Below are 21,625 nucleotides of genomic sequence, written 5' to 3' on the forward strand. Positions count from 1 at the left end.
TAACCCCGGAAATAAAAATCGAAAGAGCCTAAAAACCGGATTGGGATTAAATCGACCCGGTGTTCATTTATGAGTCCGATTACGAGTTTTATCTACATTTCCGGATTCGGGAAAACCCAACAACATGGCGTTAAAACCAGTAAGTGATACGTATTTTTGGAGTTATTTATCGAGAATCTGCCTTTTAATGCTGGTGACAAGTTTTAAAAGTGTTTTGATAAACGGTGCCGAACAGTCAGGGGAACGTTACGATGATCTGTACGTGTCCGGGGTTGACGCGTATAACGAGGAAAGATGGTTCGAATGCGTGACTCTGATGGTTCAAGCTCTGGATTCGTATCGCGAATATAAACGCGATTTAACGCGTTGTCGAGTGACCTGTAAGCGTAGACATGCCGTTCAGAAATTACCGTCGAACTCCGATCATGACAATCGTGATAGATATTTAGATTTGATATTTTATGAGAGCGTCACGCGTAATGCGGATTGTCTGCGGAGGTGTAAACGCCAGATGTTCGGCGAGGAGGCAGAACTGGTCACCACTGATCCTGAAATAACCGAGGCGTTTAACAATCTAGAACCGTATAATTATATTCAACTTTGTTTTCACAAGGTAAATTCTTTACAGTTTATTCTCTCCTAATAACCTAATCATTAATTGGATGGGCTTGTGAAAATATCCGAGTGTGAAACTAAACCACTGCGACTTATTCTCCCAAAGTTTGATTTTATTTTTGAATTTTTTTCTATTGCTGGAATAAGGACCATGGTATTCCAGGGAATTATGAATTATCTTTAGCATGGTAGCAACTCAGGACCGGAGAGAAGGGTAAAATAGCTAAAATGGTCTTAAATCTTAAGATGTAAGACCGCTTTTAGACATAAAAAGTTCAAGGCCATAGGGTTGAATTATATATATTTAATTCAATATTCTTTATGTTTGTCCAGTTTTCACATAAAGTATCGCTGATGTACGTAGAGAATCCCTAACTAATAAAATCATGGAGAAGAAGTCTGAAAAGTTTCTTTAGAATTCGACTATAACCTGATATATCAGGTTATAGATAGGCCTAATGTCTATTTCAACCTGACTTGAGAGCATTCCAGGTGGCCTAGCTCAGTCAGTTTTGGTAGTACATACCTGATTAAGGTCTTAGTAGAACCAGAAAGCACAGGCAGTCAACCTAAATCATCATTTTTTAATCCATTTGAAACTGTATTGAAGGATATCCAAAAAGTCTTCACTGAAATGGGTTAAATGAAGAGAAGTGACTCCATGATTTGAAAGTTTAACAATATGTTTCCATGCCTTCGTACCAAACTTCAGTTGGTAGGCATGGAGACATATTGTTAATGCTCTCAAGTCAGGTTGAAATAGACATTAGTCATCTTCAGTCTAGCTTTAAGGAAACTTTTCGGACTTCATCTTTCTCATTTTATTAGAATGAGATTCTCTATAAATCGTCATAAGATGGATTAGTGTTGAATATTGCTGATGTTTTGTTTTTAACAGTTAGGTGAGAATCGACATGCCGCAGCTGCTGCTTATACTTACTTCCTCGGCAATCCTAAACATCAAACAATGATACGCAATATTCATCAGTATCGAGAAATGTCGGATGTGAGCGATTCTGATTTCATCAATATGGAGGCTTATAAACATCAGGTGATCATATTCATTTATTCATTCATATCTTAAAACTTGTATTCATGTTAGATTTATGTGTTTACATGAAATTTTCAAAGTAAGAAGTTAAGAAGTAGAAGTTTAGTTAGGCCTACGCTGCTGGATGTTTAGTATTTCATCATGTTCTTGTACTCGATCAGATTCTTTGAAAACTCTTTCTAAATGATAAAAGCTTTTCAAGGTGCTCGAAACACCTTTGATTTGAACAAAATGCCTGATATGTTTTAAAACTCCTTCAATTTTGAGAGTAGACAATAAGAAATGTTTTGTCTAGTTTATAGTTGTACAGTATGTAATTATGCCTAAATTGATACAGTTGGAACTTTTATACCCAATTAGACAGTTACAAAATTAGAAACCGAGTATAGGTAGTGTCTAAGATTGAAAAAAATGGTACAGTCAAACAATTGGTAAAGATAGATATTACGGTTATTATTGGGATTTGAAAGTGATTGTGGACATTTCTCCTTAAAAACTCCTTATATCCAGGAATACATGGACTCTGTCTATTGTTTCTATTCTGGATTACGTTTCATGCAAAGAAGAAACTCTCTGAGTTTCTGTCGTCGCTGCCCCTGATGTTGATCTCGTCCTAGTTCTAGTTCTACCTATTACTGGTCAACTTCAACATGCTGAAGATATTTGCCAGGTACTGACTTATGTTGTTAAATCAGTGAGTCCACGAGCACTGATATGTGTCCTACCTGAATAACATGGTTTCACAAGGATTCGAACCCACAACCTCTCGGTTGAGAGTCAAACACCTTATCCACCATGCCACAGGACAGGACAGTTTCCTGAGCATAATCTCGTCCGTTTCAACGATCGCGTATTTTACGAAGGTTGTACAATCTGATGAAACTGTTTTTGCGTTTGTAAATATTCGCGATCAACGTTTCGCCGAATATCGAAATCTGATAAACGTCTTCTCCGTGGACGTCGATGAGGACGGTCGGTTTATCGAACCCGGCGTCCTCCGTCCAACGAACGTGTAACAATATCGCGCGATATCCTCTCTCGAAATCTATCGATATTATCAGATTATTATCGTCGATTATCGCTAATCCGGGACTGTACGGTTTATTACGATTACCACCGGTGGTAATCTCGTAATCATTCAGGAATAGTTCGATATCTGCGACGTCCGATAGTTCCCCGTGTTCCGACAGTTTGAACAGTTTCAAATCGGAACTCGAAATCGCGAACTTGTTCCGTCTGAATACGACGAGACCGGGCCACGTCGCTAGGTAACCGACGGGCAGACGGAATCTCACGACCGACGGGGAGCGACGATCGATTATTTGAATCTCATCGAGATTGAACCTCGTCGCGAAACGATCGTCGAGTAAATAGAGATAATCTCCGTAAATCGATATCGTCGATTTGAGATTGTTGCAAATATCGGAGATATCGATCATTCGATAGCTGATCAGATTTGGATGATCGTAACGTCTCAGGAGACATCTCGAATTCTGGGCCGTAAGAATTATCAATCGGAACTTTTTGGATTTCCGATCGTCGAAAGCGACGCCTAGTATTTTATCGTCACGGAAATCGTAGTCGTTCGCCGGGAATGTATTGTTGTCATCGTCGCCGCGAGATACGACCTTGAGAATCGAACGTTTCCATTCGGCAACGGCGACGTACGACGCGTCGCGATTCGCGGCGATCAACTGCGGGAAAAACCCGACCGAGTATCGAGCGATCGGATCGAGTTGAACACGATAGAACGAACCCGGCGCCGCGAGTCGGGTTTTCCTGTATCGTAGATACCCGATACCGTCACGCCAGTCCGGTAAACTTCCCGCTATAAACTCAATTCGATTTCGTTCTTCATACTCCGCGTTCACATTCTCGTTCATCATTTCGTTCATCATTTCGGTTATAACGATATCTCCGATATTTATCTCGTTCAATCTCGCGATATCTCGATAGATTTTCTCGATTCTCGTTCTGCGTTCGTTCAGTATCGTGCGTCTGCTTTCTCTCCATCGCTTTAAACTCGATATTAAAGCGTTTTTATTCACCTCCAACGATATCGATATCTCATCGACTTGATTCCTGATATCGGCGAGCGTTTTATTATAGCTTTCATCGATTCCTCGTATGATATCGTCCATCTGTGAAATATACTCCGGTATCTGGTGGTTCCTGCCCTCACCCTCAGCAGCAGCAGCAGCTGCTAGTAAAATTACCAACCATTTTACTGTAGCCATGATCAGATGATAGTATTGTGTCTAGTATCATAACCGGGTCAGTTATTTATCAAGTCCAAGATGTATGTCTATGGTATTTTCCGTGTCACATTCTTTTCCTGCCCATTGACTCTGATGTTTACATGTAGTTTTATCTTAAAATCTTCCAGGGTCCGCTGAAAAATGTTATATGCTAAGATTTTTAAATATCAGAAACTCCTTTAATTTGAGCAAACTCCTTTAAAACTCTTTCAATTTTGAGAAAAAGGCGAATAGAGATGTTCATCTAGTTTTTCGTTGTACAATAAACTACACCTCGATTGGTACAGTTGGGATTTGTGCTCATCCAATTAGGCAGTTGCTGAATTAGACAAAAATTTGACAGTAAACAGTTCCAACTTTGGAGGAGTCTACTGTAATTGAGATATGAAAGTGATGCAGACACTTCCTCGAAATATGAAATTGTCTCCTTAATAACTCCTCGAAATCTCTTTTTATCGAGGATTACCTGATCTACAGGTCAACCCTGAATGTTATGTTGATTGTCAACCGTGATTGTCAACGTCAACCCTGAATGTTATGTTGATCGTAGTGTAATATATTTTCAGCAATTGTATTCAAAAGGAAGTCGCGATTACTTAGAAGAGAAATGGTTAGACGTTATAGATCGAATGGAAGGAGCGATCGCTGGATTCATGGAACAATTAGAATCTTGCGAAGCAATGTGCGAAGAAACAATAAATCATCGCAATAGAAATACTGACTTCGTCGTAGCCTTAGCAGGTATAACCGTTAGTCCAGTTGCACAGTCATGACTTACGTTTAAAAGTACATCTCAATTTCTAAGACCAGTCTTAAGTTGTTTGATTGGTTGAAGAACTGGGTTGGTCTTAGACTGGTCTTAAGTCTCAGCCATGACTATGTGACTGGGCCATCGGTCTAGTTCATTAGTTCTTGGTTAAAACCTGATTCTTCAGGACCCAGTTCCACTGAGTTAGAGTCAACTCTGAGTTAAAAACAGTACATTTTCAATGAGTTAACTCAGAGTTCAATCTTAATTTGGAACTGTGGAACTGGACCCAGAGTAAAAACAATATTGTACCGGTTTATTTTTCAGATCATTACAGCGATGTGATTAAATGCTCGTCTAAATGTTCAAACAAACTATCAACGGTTCACGGAAAGTTTGTATTTGATTATATCCCTGATCATTATAACTACCTTCAATACGCTTATTATAAACGTAAGTTCAAGTTTTATCCCAATGATAACTGATAACTGATGCTTACTATAAACTATTATCTCATGTCTGAAATGTGTTGTGTTTCAGTGAATGATTTCCGTAATGCCGCTCGATGCGTTCAGTCATATCTATTGTTTAAACCGACCGATGAGAATTTACTGCACAACAAAAAAATTTATCTCAGCATGCCGGGAGTGAGAGAAACTGATTTCAAACCGAGACCGGTAAGTAGTTGTAATGATGCTCTACTGATCATTGCTGCTGAATGAGACCACTGTTTTCTGTAGGGTTAAATGCAGCTTTTAAAAACCTTCAGAACTGAGCGCTTCACAATAAAGCCTCATTGAAGAGGAAACCACAATAAAGCCTCATTGAAGAGGAAATGTTTAAGTTGCCCCCTGATGATCTCCAGAGATGTTATAGTCCAGAGCAGGCCATCATTCTGCCTTTTTGGACAAGGAAAACCTCACAGACCTCAAAAAATCTTCTTTGAGACTGGTCTGTTTTATCAATAGTAGGCCCTACTTGTTGAAGGATGTCTTGAGAGGTGTCTGATGATATGAAAGTGGTTTTTTGAGAAGTACATAATGTACTCGTGGAGAGTTGGTTTCCATGGACAAATGACTGCCGAATTCAATTTTAGAAAAAACCCACAATAAAACAAAGCAAAACTAATAGAGCAATTGTCAATTTGATTCAAATGTAATGAGCCATTTTCACAACAGATTCATTTCTCAAGTACAGTTTTTACAACTGTCCATTTCTTTCTATGTACATAATGCTTAAAGTTTAGTAGATTTGGGCTGAAAGTCAACACAATTCTTCATACAGACCGCCCTATAATTCAGTTTTATGAAACGATATTTTTCTCCTAATTTTAATGTTAACTGCTGTATTTATATTTCAGGAGGCAGTTAGACTACACAATAGACACGCGGATGAGTCAGCTTTATTGAAATACTTAGAAACGCTGTATACAACATCTGAGTCGCGATACTACAAACCAGTTAATGTAAGAAGCCTTCCTCTCAATATCCCTGAACTTTTAACTTTATGTTTTTACAGGCATAGAAATGTCTTATTCAATAGTCATTAACCTCATACCTCAAATATGTAGTGCTTAAAACATGAACAATTCTCACATCTGTATCTGACACTGTGTCATTCAACCTGGTTTCACAAAGCTGTTACCACAAAGTTTAGATAGTGGAAATCCTATGTTCCCTATGAATGGGAGGTGGCTATGAAAATATTTCCATGAATTCTGAAAGTGTTTATTCATCGCCAAAAAAAATCATTCACTTAAAAAATCTGAACGTGTAGTGTCCGGGTTATATAGGGAATTCTGACTGTTTTCTTGAAAATCAGTGAATTCGTATTTCCTATGTCTTGGTTATTCTTGCTGGTGATGAGTGGCACAAGGAACCTCTTAAGAATGAACAGCCCTCAGGATATCTTAAGATTTAATCAGGGAATTTTCGGTCAAGAGTCTGGGAAATATTGGGAAATTTTAGATTCCTTGATTTGTAAGGCCCCCTGAAATTTGACTGTAAAGTCTAATTTCACTCACACCTGCGGAGCTGGGTCCGGACCAGACCCTGATGTCCAATCGAAAAATTCTCTATGAATTAAATGTTTTTCAGATCCTAAAGAAGCCCGTTGACCTTGATGACCCGATTAAAATGTATTTATCATATCTACGAACCCGCTATACGCAAAACGACAACAATGAAGAAGAATCGCTACGGAAACCGAATGTTCCGAACGTCGTATTCGAAACGAAAGAAGAAGATAATTTTCTGTTTAAACATCAAATGAAAACGTTTGAACGTCGAGGGATCGAAACCGTGCGTAGAGACGCGGAACTCGGCGGAGATAAAAGAGTCGTCGTTAATGGATTATTATCTAGATATCAGTGCAAACAACTCATTCAAATAGCGCAGGTATGTATCAATGAAAATGTATCACTACCAAGCTACATGAAAAAAAGAGAATCTTAAGCCTGAAACTGATAGGTTTTGAACTGTTAACGAATATTGATATAAAAATACCAGCCCCGGGTAGTTGCTGTGTAGGTTAGCTGATTTCATAAGAAATCACAAGTTTTTGCTTCTAGTGCATAGGTAAATCAGTGAACAAGTAGTTCTTTGTAGGTTAACTGATTTCATTTAGAAATCATATGCTTTCACTGCTGATGCTTCATCAGGTATATTAGGTAGTACTGCATAGGTAAAATCTACTTGTTTTCCTACTAATAGAGCAGAAAGTTTTACTTTTCATGAAACTGTACGTTGACCAAGTTTCACAGTTGTGAGGTAGTTTTGAGTTTAAGTAAATGTTTTCTGTTTTCAGTTGGGAGGAGTCAATAGTTTTGGACGTACGGATATACCGACTAAAGTAAACGATTTGCTGAAACTCGGAGTTGAATTGATACGAGATTTAAAACTAGATAAAGCTACTGAGGTATGGCGTTCAGTTCAACAATCCTCATAGAGTAGAATATGAGAAATTCACTCTTAATTCATTCATTTCATTTCTTGTTTCTCAAAGCTGGCAAATTTAGGCACGTTGAAATGGGACGCGACCGAAGCCTATATGGAAATGGTTGAATTAGTTCGCAGTTACTTACAAACATATTACAACCGCACTGTGTTACACTTTCAAGATATACAACTCGTTTGTAGACAAGTCAAAACCGGTAAAATCATCTTCTGAACTTTGATTCCAGGATCCAGTTCCACAGTTGTTCCAGGATCCAGTTCCACAGTTGTTCCAGGATCCAGTTCCACAGTTGTGAGTTAACCTTTGACTTGTTAGAACAGTTAGAATATTGAATATGAACCTCTGAGTTAACTCTAACTCTAACTCACAACTGTGAAACTGGAACCAGGGTTTGAAATACAGGAAAAGAAGTTCACCTGTAGAGTTAATCTTAACCCCAAACTGCGGAACTGTGTCCTCGATTTTCTGGTGGTTTCCAATGGATTTTAAAGAACTCAGTATTATGTGTTTTAGATGTCAAAGTGCCGGAGTTAGTTAAACAGAAAACGTGCGTGCCACAAGAAGATGGAAGCTGCCGGAAATTAGACAATTCTCAATCGTCCCCGTTCAGGTTCGTTTGTTACTATAGTAAGATGAGAGACTACAACAATACAATCAGTTCAACAAGTGTCTCCAGATTATTTGAATTTTAAATTCAAATCTTCTCGTTCTTGATTTAATGCAGGGCTGTTGTTTTTCTGAATAACGACTTCGAAGGAGATGGAAAGTTTTATTTCGACGATTCAAATCGTAAAGCCTCGGAACAGGTAAAAACCACGCGACATTCATTTAACAACTCGTCTTGGAAACGTATATTCGGGTATCTGAATTTTTGGGTCATTTTTGTAGGTATCAGTGGCTCCCTCTTGTGGAACTATGGTCGCGTATCGTGGTACTGATCAACATAGAATAGGAACGATTTCTTCGAATGATCGCTGCGTTTTATCGGTCGGTTTAACATCCGATCAAAACGATCGTAACACCGATTTTCTGACCGCAAAGCGCCACCTAGCAGTAGCTCGCATGAACGGATATGTTTTTTCGGAAGAGAAAATTTTAGGCGATAAAATGGCGGAATTTAAACGAGAAGGTGTTTCCATATCTATGGATGAAACAGAACTGAAAGGTGAGATTCAAAATGTGATCGCTGTGTTTAAGAATCCAACGTTCAGCTGAACTACATGTAATAGTTAAATCCCAGTCACTAAATGGTTCAGGTTTTACTAATATGCTACATTTGCCGCAGATGACAAAATGTCTGAATGTCTCTAATTTATAAAATTGCAACCTATTGTGGCTCCAACTGCCCCACCAAAATTCACCTGCTGCTTTAGTGAAGGTTTATTCATCCCGTCAGATCCGATGCAACCATGCAGTCAACTGTAGTTCAGATGTAACATGAATGTAATGATTTCAGGTGCCGAAAGAGTTGCTGCTGATGGTGTTATAACTGATGAACAATGTAATAGTCTTGTTCAACTTGCTAAGGTATGTGTGTAACCTTAGTACATGTAGTAGACTCAAAGCAGAGTCTGTGTTACATGCCTTCCGATGATAATTTTTAACTATGACTGTTTACTGGGTACTACTGCCCCCTGCCGCCAACTGGGCATCACTCAGCGCATTATTAAGAGGTTTGAAATTTGATTGGGAATAACTTCGAAGAGGCTTGATCAATGGTTCTTACTGATTCAAAGGAAATCAGGGAATTCAGGCTCTTTTCCTGCAAATCTGGTAAATTTGAGTTTTTGGTATCTTGTTGTTCTCGCTGGTGATGAGTGGCACAAGGAACCTCTTGATAAGAAACGGCCCTCACTGAGGATATCTTATAATTTAATCAGGGAATTTGAGTTTTTGGTGTCTTGTTGTTCTTGCTGGTGACGAGTGACACAAGGAACCTCTTGATAAGAAACAGCCCTCACTGAAGATATCATATAATTTAATTATTTAATCGGGAATTTGAATTATTGGAGTCTTGTTCTTGCTGTTGACAAATGGTAAAGGGAACTTCTTGATAAAAGACAGCCCTCACTGAGGATATCAAGGAAGGAGGAATTTTAGATTCCCTGATCTGTAAGAACCATGATCTCAAGTTGTTGCCCCTGATAATTTATCTATAACTGTTTTATGATGTATATGTATTGAATTGTATTATCAGATGGGAGGATTGACGAACGACGGCTACGACGATAAAACATCCGACAAAAAACATGTTTTATCTCCTCATTCGGCTTACGAACATTTCATCGGTGTAAATATACGCCGAGCGTCACAGGTAGCGACAACACAAATCATCACTGAACTTTCTGTCGTTCCCAATGTTAACATTTTTATCACTTTTCTTTTGATTCCAATACAGAGCTGCCAATTGGTCGTGATTTTCAGCATCCGTTACTGTTTTTATAACTACAAATACTGATTTGATTTGTTTAACGCATTTACAGAAATATGAAAGATGTTACTGTAGGTCTTACTGTTGATAACTGATTAATTTGAACATAAATATGAAAGATGTTACTGAGGGTCTTACTGTTGATTACTGATTAATTTGAACAGAAATATGAAAGATGTTACTGAGGGTCTTACTGTTGATTACTGATTAATTCGAACAGAAATATGAAAGATGTTACTGAGGGTCTTACTGTTGATTACTGATTAATTCGAACAGAAATATGAAAGATGTTACTGAGGGTCTTACTGTTGATTATTGATTAATTCGAACATTTTCTTTCATATTTCAATGAAATGTTACTGAAAAAGATTATATTTGTTACTGATAGCAATCATCAGACGTTGGCAGCCCTGTAAATATGATAAAGGTGGTTGGAGAGAGATTGTGTTTAAATGAATTTAAAGCTCCCCACATAAAATGATATTACTCTTTTGAAATGCAGTTTTATGCGGTAATGAATTTTCCAGTGCTCTATAGTAGAGCAATAGTAGTCTATAAAAGCTCGTCATTATGAACACAGTCTGTCTATGAATAACCCTGCCATCATTTAACATTTTATTCTTCCTCTTGCTTATTTACGGGGAACCTTTGATTCAAATCCGGCAAAACTAAAGCTTTCAGAATCATAATGTAAGGGATCATTCATTTATTACGTACGCATAAAATTTGAATTTTTCAACCCCCCTCCCCCTCTGTATGCAAAATCGGCCATTTTTTCATATACGTTAAGCATTACAGTACGCATTGCGCTGAAATCCTCCCCCTCCCCTAATGCGTACGTAATAAATGAATGACCCCTAATCAAAAAGCTAATTGAGATATATCTTGATGCTGATGGGCTTTGTGTTGACAGTTCCATAGGTCTGAGTAAGACGAAAATTATTTCATAGTTCACCAAATTTTTTCTCAGAACTGTGGAACCGAATTTTAACTTTTGGTTTCTATTTCAGCTTTTGATGTTGTAGTAACTTGTATCGGGAATTTGTGCACTTCTATCATTACAGTTGTTTTACTTGACCCAGTTCCACTGTTATAACGTTAGTCTTCTGGTTGAATCATTGATGAAACACTCCTTGAGTACATGTTGTAACAGAAATGTAAAATCCTCCCACAGTCTGAGAATGAAAAGTCTGAGCTAGTAGTTTGATATTCATCTTCTGGGGCCACTTTTGGTCTTAAGTTTTGACTATGGAACCGGCTCCTGGGGCCAGTTGCACAGTCGTGACTTAGGTCCAAAAATGGCCCAATCTTAAGACAGGTCTTAAGTTGTTAGATTGGCTATAGAACTAAGTTGGTCTTAGATTGGACTTAAGTCTTTAGCCCTGACTATGCCACCGGCCCCAGGAACTGGATAACAGTATTCCGAAGATGACGTTTAAACGTTGAATAAACTAATAGCTCAATCAAACATTTCGGAAAATTTTTCCTCCTTATACAGAGTGGAATTTCATATTATGGTTGAAAATGATATAAACTGATAACCCTGGAACCGGGTTCGTGTTGTTAATTATTTCATGCAGTTCAGTTTGAGATTGTTTACTTTCATATTATTTTCGTTTGAATATTTTGTGCGTATTTTGTTTAATCAGAATGAAGCGCAGCTCGGTGACGGATACTTGCGCTCGTTGCTCGGTAATTTCGCCGATATTTCTCCGCATACGAACAATGAAATGTTTCAAGGTTTAACGATTGACGATGCCGGAGAGGTTCGTTGTTGACGGTTTCAGTTATTTGGCACGAATTTGAACGTTGTTCTTACGCATGTCACGCATGTCTTACGCATTACTGAAAATGTGAAATATAGTGAATTGTCAAAAAATCGCGGCAAATCATTGTGAATAGATAATTTGTACGTATCTGAAAATATCCGTCAAGGCTCAATTTATACGATTCTTGAGATACAAGATCCTCAATTGTCAGTATCCCGCCTCATAGTTTTACCTTATAGTGGTATCCCAGTTGCCTTTGATTTTTAAGTTTCTACTCGAGACAACATAGCAAGCAATGAACTCAAACGCTATCTAATTGAGATGTCAGAAATTACTGTCCCGTCGCGATAGTTTCATTTCAATTATTAGTATCCCTACGAAAAATTTAGTACGCCCCATATACGGGGATTCTACGTAAAATTGAGCCCTGTCAGTTATTAACTTTGCATTTGCATACTTAAACCGATACCACTTTCATTGATTCGATAGTAAAATCTCAGTAGAGCTACAAATAATACAGTAGACTGTTCCTTACTTGCATCTCATTTGGTGCCCATTTTTGCTGTGAGGTGATACTCACAGATATTCTATTACAACGATAGTTCTGAAATATGTATTTGAATTACCAGACAAGAGAGGAAGGAGTCTACTGAATGTATATTATATAGATTTACACAGCTTCATAGAATATTCTGTAGATGTTTCTTAGTAGATCATGCTTATTTACTATCTGTCTCAAGCATAATCAGCTTTTACTGTATATTGCACTCAGTGAGGTGGCCCGACCACCTCCTCGATGTAAATGTAAGTCACCGAAACAGTTTATATCTTAATGTAGACATCATTCTTCACAGATTACTATCGATCCATTAAAATTTTAATTTTTTCAAATTTTTCTTTGAACAGCTGGCGTCGAAAGGCGACGTCAAACCGGCGGACGTGAAATTATATTTGGACGCGAGTGAAAAAGCGAAAAACGTCGTGGAAACGTATTTTCAACTGAAGAGACCGTTATATTTTGATTTTACTCATTTAGTTTGTCGCACAGCCCTGAACGGTACGTTACGGAATTAGATCGAGGTATTCATCGATTGTTTGATTTCAATTTTGAGATAATTATCTGCATTTTCTTCTTGTGTTTGTATCATCCAGAAACGAATAAAGATCGCGATGATTTAAGTCACCCGATACATTCAGATAATTGTATCATACAAGAAGATTTCACTTGTCGTAAAGAATTACCAGCTTATACGCAACGTGATTACAGGTATTATAACTCACCACACCCGTGCAGGGCTGGGCCGGGCAGGGGGCGGTGGGGTGAATTACTGGCTCAAACACAACGAGATTACAGGTATTATAACTCACCACACCCGTGCAGGGCCGGGCCGGGTTTGGGGGGAGAATTACTGGCTCATACACATTACTCTTATTAAGAGAAAATGAATTACTAACACCAGACATTAGACATTTTATCAGCATACTTTCAAAAACTGATCGTCCACACTTCACATGTGTTCAGTGCTTCACCTGAGACGCTTTTAATCGTAAATGAACTACAAACACCAGACATAAGACATTTGATCGTCCATACTTCATTGTTGTGTTCAGTTCTTCACCTGAGATATCAGACATATTATCAACACATTTTCAACAACTAGTGGTGAATGCCTGAAGGGGGGTACAGCTACAAGGCTGAACTAGGGGTCTATCTAAGATTTGTGTATTCTATTTTTCAGTGCCTTGTTATACCTGAACGAGGATTTTGAGGGTGGAGAATTTATATTCGCTCACAGAAATCTATCCACACAGGTAAATAATATAATAGTTAAACAATTTGTACTACAGGATGGCGCCACTTTCCACCCGTTTACACAAATCCCCTGAGTTTTCCCTGATTTTTCCATGTGATTTCACAAAATTCCTTGAGTCAATCTGAGAAATTTCTAGGATTGAAAATTAAGTCATTTTTCATCGAATCGCATATTGACAATAAAATGCGTGGTCAATATCATACCAGAATTCCATAAGTCTTCGAGGTTTTTGGTAAGATTTGTCAAATTCCCTGAGTTCTGATTTTTCTAGATATTTCTGATTCCTTGAGTTTTCCAGGTCAGTGGCCACCCTGTACTACTACAAAGTTATTATTTGGCTCAGTTTGTAATCTATCAGTTATATTCATCATTTGACAAATTGTTGTGATTAAAAAAATCAAGGATTTATACTTTTCGTTGAAATATTTGTAGGTTCTGGTTAAACCGAAATGCGGACGTTTAGTCGGTTTTAACGCGGGGGTCTACCACGGAGTGAAGGCCGTATTGAAAGGTCAGAGATGCGCGATAGCGATGTGGTACACATTGGATCCGTATTACAAAGAACAAGCTCATTCAACCGCCAGAGAAAAACTCATCTCGATCGGTAAAACTAGCGGTACTGGCGACACCGGAGTTAACATCATTAAAGATGAACTTTAAGACGTCATTGATTTGATGAATGGACGATGCATGATTCAGATTAGAAATTATAAATTGGGTTGGATTCGTCCAACGATCGTGTGCATGGGTTTAATGATGATTGTGAAATGCAGTGGAATCTTGTTCAATTCTCGTCTAGTTTTCATAAAAGACCGACGAACGTTTTACTTCTTGTCTAATTCGAGTCGAGATGATAGAATTGTTTAAAAACATATTAAACCGAGTAAGAGCTTAATAATTCAAAATCTGCCTTACTTGATGAACTTTTCTTTCGCTCAATAAGTAAAAGCTGGAATAAGAAGGTGTAGAATTCTGAAGAAAGATTTGAACAATAAAAGAGAAAGGCAGATGTGTAAGAGTTCTGTTGATAAGAGTAAAATGCCAACGTTTTATTCATAGGAAAGATCGTTTCTATCGAGACAAATAAAAGAATGACATGTACTGTACTTAATACAAACATGGAGATAGTAGCAATGCAAGACTATATACACTATATCACCGCTTACTGAGTAGGAATCAGTCGCCCGTTTCACAGAACGGATCCACTTAAACATTTCATCGAGGTTTCAGCAGTATTGTGTTATCAAAATAATCTAAGTAACTGTGTTAAGTGGGCCACAGGTAGCTGTGTTTCAGAAAACAAGTTAAAGAAGCTTTATAAGACCTTGAAGTAATCATTTCAAATGATTACTCCAAGATAAGACTATTGTGTTGACGTTCTGAAACGGGCAACTGGTCTGTATTTTATAATATACATTTATACGATAATCATTTCAACTTAATCGAGAATATTTGAAGATTTAAACAACTGCTGAATCTCTTTAAAAATATATCGTTATTTGGTGCTGAATTAATGCATGCATGGATATATAGATATCAGATATAAAACTGCCTCAATGTACTTTGTACGTTACCAATGAGATTTTGTAAAACTAAACATATATACAGATTTTTTTACAGATGTTTTGTTGATTTTGAATATAATAAAGTATCGTATCATAATTCATATTTAGAAGGAATTTATGATTGGTTTTGATTTTGGATGAATTTGATTGAGGCTAGTAGTTATACGCGTGACATGTGTTACCCCGCGGTACAATGACAGCCACGGGGTACTGACAGATGTTTTTGGTCGTGCGAATTCAGTCGTATCCAAGTACATTAGAGAACGGGATTTCGATAATTCTTATGAAAAGTTAAACGGATAAAATGATATCACTAAGAAGAGTTTGTTTAGATATGAGATTGTGGTCGTTTTTTGTCGGTATTTTGATGGTGATGATGCTGAGGTATTCCGATGGACAAGAAGCCCCGGCTGGCGCTGGAGACAGGAAACACTGGAGTGAATTACCAGTCATCGGTACGTGGTTTACATTTTCATTTGTGCATTTATTTTGCGCAACAATTCGATCATTTCTAGAAGTCTACTTTCGTCTGACATCATATTTCGCTTAGTCTTTTTTTCAAGTTCACGTTTATTTCGCGGAAATCAACTAAATTGAAAACTAAAGTTACTAATTACTATCCGATCTTTAGTTCACTTGTGACGGCAAGAAATGATTCGAAATTAAGTTGCACACGTAAATGTGTGAAGAATTCTGAAAAATGATGACACATTAAATCTGGTTTAGGTTGTAGAGCGGAACTATGCCACACAATTACACCGTATCCGCCGAGTCCAAACGAGTATTTCTGAATCCTTGAAATTGCTTGAATATTTCTAAATAGTCATAATTTTTGAAATACGAGCTTGACAGTGGCGTTTTCTGGAGCCTTCAAGGCAAAATATTCAAATTCGGAACTAAAAAAATGCGGAACTTGGATTGAAAAAGTGGTGTCGTCTGCCCCTCCTCTCCCAGACCGCCCTCTGGTGACGCCCATGGGTTGAGACGATACACATTTTCGATATAAGATGAACTTAAAAAGATTAAAACCCACTATCTACAGATTAAAAGAACACCTGACGATGATCTCTAGGGTGAGATCGAAACGTTGTGTTTATCATAAATTTTAGATTGTTGGAATAAATAAATTCTTGATTTTAAATTCTTTTAATCTGTAGATAGTGGGTTTTAATCTTTTTATCCGTTCACCACGTTTTAGTGTGGTTATCGTACTAATAAGATGAACTTGTAGAATCGCCTACAATAAATCCAGCAAAAAAACCACGATAAATATGCTACATATGAATGGATAAAATACATTTTTTTTAATTTTCATTAATTTATCAAACCTGGTATTTTGTATAAAGGTATAATGGCCCAGGAAACTCAAAAAGAGGATCTGAAGAAACAAGGGAATTCGATAATAAACGGGATGCCGGTGAAATTCTTACAAATGGGAGCTATGAGAGTTGTACCGATCAGGTGCGTGCCAATAACACACATCCCTATACGCAGGACTCACAACCGTGCAATTTGATCTTGAGTCACAGTTTACTCTAACTCACAACTGTGGATCTGAATCCTTAGTTCAGAAATAACTCTTACCCACAGCTGTGGAACTGGATCCTTAGTTCAGAGTTAACTCTAACCCACAGCTGTGGATCTGAATCCTTAGTTCACAGTTAACTCTAACCCACAGCTGTGGATCTGAATCCTTAGTTCAGAGTTAACTCTAACCCACAGCGGTGGATCTGGATCCTTAGTTCAGAGTTAACTCTAACTCACAGCTGTAGAACTGGATCCTGAGTTCAGAGTTAAATCTAAATTCACAACTGCGGAACTGGATCCTGAGTTCACAGTTAACTTTAACTCACAACTGTGGAACTGGATCCTGAGTTCCGAGTTAACTTTAACTCACAACTGTGGAACTGGATTCAGGAGGATAAGCTGAAATATCACACTTGCCGAAATGACATAATTAAAAAACTACATGTATAACGTTTTTCATTTATTGCTTATAAATCCCGTGAAAAGCGATTTCGCCGGTGAAACGTGTGACCAATTCTAAAACAATTAATTCTAATGATATTTGATTAAATATTTAATCGGTTAATCACATCTGGCTCCGGTCGATTTCATGGATACATAAAAAACTTATTTATTTAGATTTAATTGGATTTTCGAATTTTTTTTTGGTGTAATTACAGACTGCACAAAACAGAAGCCTATTATAAACAACTGTTTGGATATCTAAACGGGTAAGCGACCCTTGAGCTTTACCTGAAGGTGACGTGATTCACAAATTACAAATCATAAAGGATCCCAATTTTGCTAAATACCACGAGTCAAACTTGTCAACCAGCTGCAACCATATTCTAAAACTCCGGGATTCGTCCATGACTTTCAGTATATTGCAGCATATGTTCTTCACCATGAAGCAATAGTTCAAGGGTGTTAGCGGTAGAAATACAAAACAGTAACATATTGCGTCAAATCGTACACAGCCTATATACTTGAATGGTGTTATGCAGTTTTCATAAAAATTGAAGTGATCATGAAAATTACAGTGAATTTCTGGTTATATTACAAGTAACAGCAGCTCCTAGAAGCTTAGTTTTACATGATATATACATTTTATAGCGTATGATTAATTCATCATCAAAGTTTCATCATGAAGCGTAAAACAACGCCCCGGCTAGAATCCAGCGCAACACCGCCCCGGCTAGAATCCAGCGCAACACCGCCTCGGCTAGAATCCAGCGCAACAACGCCTCGGCTAGAATCCAGCGCAACAACGCCCCGGCTAGAATACAGCGCAACACCGCCCCGGCTAGAATACAGCGCAACACCGCCCCGGCTAAATCCAGAAATCAGTTGATTTTCAGAGTCAAATTCAACTCAGAACTGTTGAACTGGATTATGTTCATTTTCGTCTTGTTATAAAGCACTACGCGGTTCAAGTAGTGGATGTTTTTAATGCATTTTTAGATTGTTATTACCGGGTGGATCTATCAATGTAACTGGTAATGAATATTGGAGAGTTGGTAATTATTTCTTCAACTGGGCGAAACAGGTAAAACATGAGTCAAACTCGCTTAAAGTCGTTTTGTCTGGTACCAGTCATAATCATGAAAACTTATCCAAATAACGACTTACAATATTATTTGTAAATTGAATTGCAACTGAGACACAACTGTAGAGACTTATCCAAATGATGACTTACACTTAGTAGATTGAATTAGAAATACCAATTGAGACTAGAGACTAGAAGCGTATTCAGTATTGTGACGATTTATTCAGATGTTGACTTACACCAATCATAGATTGATTTGCAAATACAAATTGGGCATGAAAAATATAGATGAATAAGGTATCAAGTAAAAATCCCCCCGGTAAAAATCTCACAAGGTAAAAGTCCGCTCCCCATCCCCCCCCCACTGGTCAATTACCTACATTCCTTCAGTAATGTTACGTGGTGAGTTTGATTGTAATTATGTCAGTTTATAGTTTATCCCCAACAGTCTATAATCTGTTGTATCAAAACTATATTAAACATTATGTATTTTTGGTTGTATTCATATTTCAGGCGTTTGATAAAGGCGATTATTTCCCGATTTTTGGTATTTGTCTCGGATTTGAATTTTTGAACACAGTTGTCGCCGAGAAGGATCCTCTTTCTGCTTGTGATTCAGTGAAATTCTTGGATCCGTTTCGTCCGATAAAAGGTTTGTTAAAACGCGTTTTATTGTCCATGGTTTTATCTTCATCCAACGTTCTCGTATGATTATACTATCAGATATATAACAGATTATACTATCTTTTCATAAGATTACAATGCATTGAATTACAAAATCTGCAAATGAAGACAGCTGCTAAAAGGGTTGTTAAAGATAACCGGTGGATGAATACCATAGTAGTAACAATGTCGTCAACTATCCACTGGTTAGCTTTAACCAATTTTTAAGCAACTGGCCCCTGCACACTTGAATGGTCACAGCTCGCTGGTCACCTAACAGCTGGGTTATCACAATGGTCACCTCACTGACCAGACAAACCTTCAAGCCCCTACAATCACGAGATCTCAATGGCCTAGTGGTTACAATGCTAGCCTGGCTCGGTGCATGTCTGAGGTTCGAGTCCTGCTAGGGTTAGGGTTAATATAGTTACACTTTTGCTGGTGTGAGGATTGGCGGTAAGAAATTCGTCGGTATCTGTTTCGTATAGATTTCCAGGCTTCATTTTTGCCTCCCCTGCACCTGCTGGTAACATTCTTTTGAATTTATAGATTTCAGGGAGTCGCGAATATTTGAAAATATGCCGCGAAGTGTGATCAGTACATTAGTGAAACGAAACGCTACAGCACATTATCACCACGATTGTGTGGCCACAGATGTAAGGACATGAAATCATCAATTCTAATACGAGCAAAAATCCACCAATCAGAAGATTATTACGGTTGTAAATAGTTGAAACTATACATTCGCAACGAAATTTTCAAATAAACTCTGAAGATTGATGGTCGGAATCTGCCCAAAACATTAGAAAAAAACAATAACGGTTGCTTAAATCGATATCATTGTGGGTTTTTCTTAACGATATTATTATTGTTATTATGGTTCTGAAGTTTTTGTTCTAATGATCGTGGATTTTTACTTGTATTACCAGCAAGACTGCGCTATTGAAATATGTCGTTGCAATTCTTACAACGACCTTTAAAAATCGTTCTCGTCGTTGTTACGAATCGTCATTAATTTTAATTGTCTTAATAGGATTTTATAAAGGATAAAAAACTCATGGATTTCTATCGAGTGGTTTCCACGAATCAAGACAGAAACGGAAAATCATTCATATCGACCATCGAGGGTAAGACACCTTCCAGAAAAATATTTTTCTCTCGGCATTAAGTAATATTAATAGTTTTGATATATTTCTAGCTTATGACTACCCGTTCTACGGGTTCCAGTGGCATCCGGAGAAATACGGCTATCACCTGAACATCCACTCGCTTGTACCGCACGATCACGCCGCTCTCGAAGTAGGAATGAAATTTGCCAATTTCTTTTTCAACGAAAGTACGTTTACAATTTCACATTACCCACGAAGTTTTTAGCGCGTTCCGAGTTTTCGTACGGGTTGGATTTGAGTTGACTCAATAACTAGAGTCTGAAATGAACTACAGTCAACCCCCGATATACCGCGGGCCCACATCGGTGCAGAACGATTTTGGCGGTATAGAGAGTATGGCGGTATATCGGGGTGTTTTACTATGTATTTGTATAGAGATGTACATCGACATAACCTGGCGGTAGGCGGGGTGCGGTATGTGAGATGGCGATCGGGGGTTGACTGTAATCTAATTCTTCGCCCCTTACCTTGAGTTTGAGTGTCTTTGGGAGGAGGGCCAGAGAAACCCGAAAAAAGGTATTTCTGTTAAATACATGTATGATGACAATACAATAGTCGGGCACCATCCAGAGTCTAACCTCTACCACCGAGTCCTCAATCAGGGTCTGGTGACAGTCTCACGAAAATTGATTTTTTTTTCATCAGAAAGAAACGTTGTAGATCAGTAATGGATGACAATATCTACGATATAGCGATAAGAGCAAAAATCCCACAATAGATCAATCAATAGCTGAAAAGATTAAAACGTTTGAAATATTTTGGATGGTTGCATATCACCCTCAGTCAGAAAGGAACATGTTTTAGTGTGGATTTAATGTTCTCTCTCGAACAAAACTCTAATTGTTTTTCAGCAATGAAAAGTGGACACCGGTTTCCGATGCCCGATGTTTTGTCAGCTTTGATGATTGATCGAATAAATCCAGTATATTTCGGGTCGCCGTCATTTCGTTCTGCGTGGCTGTTCAATGATTATCCAGACGTTAAAAACAATGCTAACAACAGACTTTAAAAAAACGGATAAACCTTACATATACATGTTTGACAAGATCCCGGCGCTACTTAGCTAAACTCGATATTCTAATTTTGTTCATACAAAAGTCCGAATAAACTTTTGAATTTTTGAATTTTTAGTCTTATATTCTGCTTTTATAATTTTTGGAATTGCCTCGGTTTTTCTATTGAGATTATAATACATTCAAAGTCTGTAATAACGCTGTCATCCTTTCCACTGCTTACATATATCAACATTTTTCAGAGAAGAGATTTAATTGGCCGATCTAATACAAATTCAATGAAAATAGTATTATGACGCCAGTTTCGTTTTAACGCCGGATGTTTTTCAATGGTTCGAACAGTGGCATCATAACCGGCCTTTAACTGTATTTCATTTGGATTTTTGCGGGGTCCGGCCCGGTGTTAAATCCGCTCGAATCCTCCGTGTAAAACCATCAGCTGATTACATGCAATTTCTTTAAGAGGTAGAATTAAGATCTCGACCAAAACTCGAAACTATTTTTGTTCTATAATTTGAGAAC

At 37.8% G+C, this 21,625-nt stretch overlaps 2 protein-coding genes across 4 annotated transcripts; both read left to right on the forward strand.

Moving 5' to 3' along the window:
* Nucleotides 1–127: 127 nt before the first annotated feature.
* Nucleotides 128–15,289, forward strand: LOC141912456 (prolyl 3-hydroxylase 2-like). Of its 3 annotated transcripts, XM_074803657.1 has the most exons (19): nucleotides 128–613; nucleotides 1,514–1,666; nucleotides 4,491–4,665; nucleotides 5,000–5,125; nucleotides 5,213–5,349; nucleotides 6,033–6,137; nucleotides 6,769–7,068; nucleotides 7,478–7,588; nucleotides 7,676–7,823; nucleotides 8,141–8,237; nucleotides 8,352–8,433; nucleotides 8,516–8,792; nucleotides 9,084–9,154; nucleotides 9,825–9,941; nucleotides 11,708–11,824; nucleotides 12,734–12,884; nucleotides 12,980–13,094; nucleotides 13,567–13,639; nucleotides 14,074–15,289. In XM_074803657.1, exons 1-19 carry the CDS (start codon nucleotides 188–190, stop codon nucleotides 14,299–14,301), a joined length of 3,009 nt encoding a protein of 1,002 aa, XP_074659758.1. In that variant the 5' UTR covers nucleotides 128–187; the 3' UTR covers nucleotides 14,302–15,289. The 3 variants fall into 3 exon arrangements, with proteins under 3 accessions (XP_074659758.1, XP_074659759.1, XP_074659760.1); XM_074803658.1 differs by lacking the exon at nucleotides 11,708–11,824; XM_074803659.1 differs by lacking the exon at nucleotides 9,825–9,941.
* Nucleotides 15,290–15,447: 158 nt separating this feature from the next.
* On the forward strand, nucleotides 15,448–21,157 carry LOC141913375 (gamma-glutamyl hydrolase-like). Its single transcript, XM_074804880.1, has 9 exons — nucleotides 15,448–15,661; nucleotides 16,553–16,667; nucleotides 17,393–17,443; nucleotides 18,174–18,258; nucleotides 18,772–18,910; nucleotides 19,471–19,577; nucleotides 19,955–20,048; nucleotides 20,120–20,257; nucleotides 20,942–21,157. Exons 1-9 carry the CDS (start codon nucleotides 15,511–15,513, stop codon nucleotides 21,097–21,099), a joined length of 1,038 nt encoding a protein of 345 aa, XP_074660981.1. The 5' UTR covers nucleotides 15,448–15,510; the 3' UTR covers nucleotides 21,100–21,157.
* Nucleotides 21,158–21,625: the final 468 nt, after the last annotated feature.

Source organism: Tubulanus polymorphus, chromosome 11, assembly GCF_964204645.1.
Source record: "Tubulanus polymorphus chromosome 11, tnTubPoly1.2, whole genome shotgun sequence".
In the NCBI taxonomy this organism is placed as follows: domain Eukaryota; kingdom Metazoa; phylum Nemertea; class Palaeonemertea; order Tubulaniformes; family Tubulanidae; genus Tubulanus; species Tubulanus polymorphus.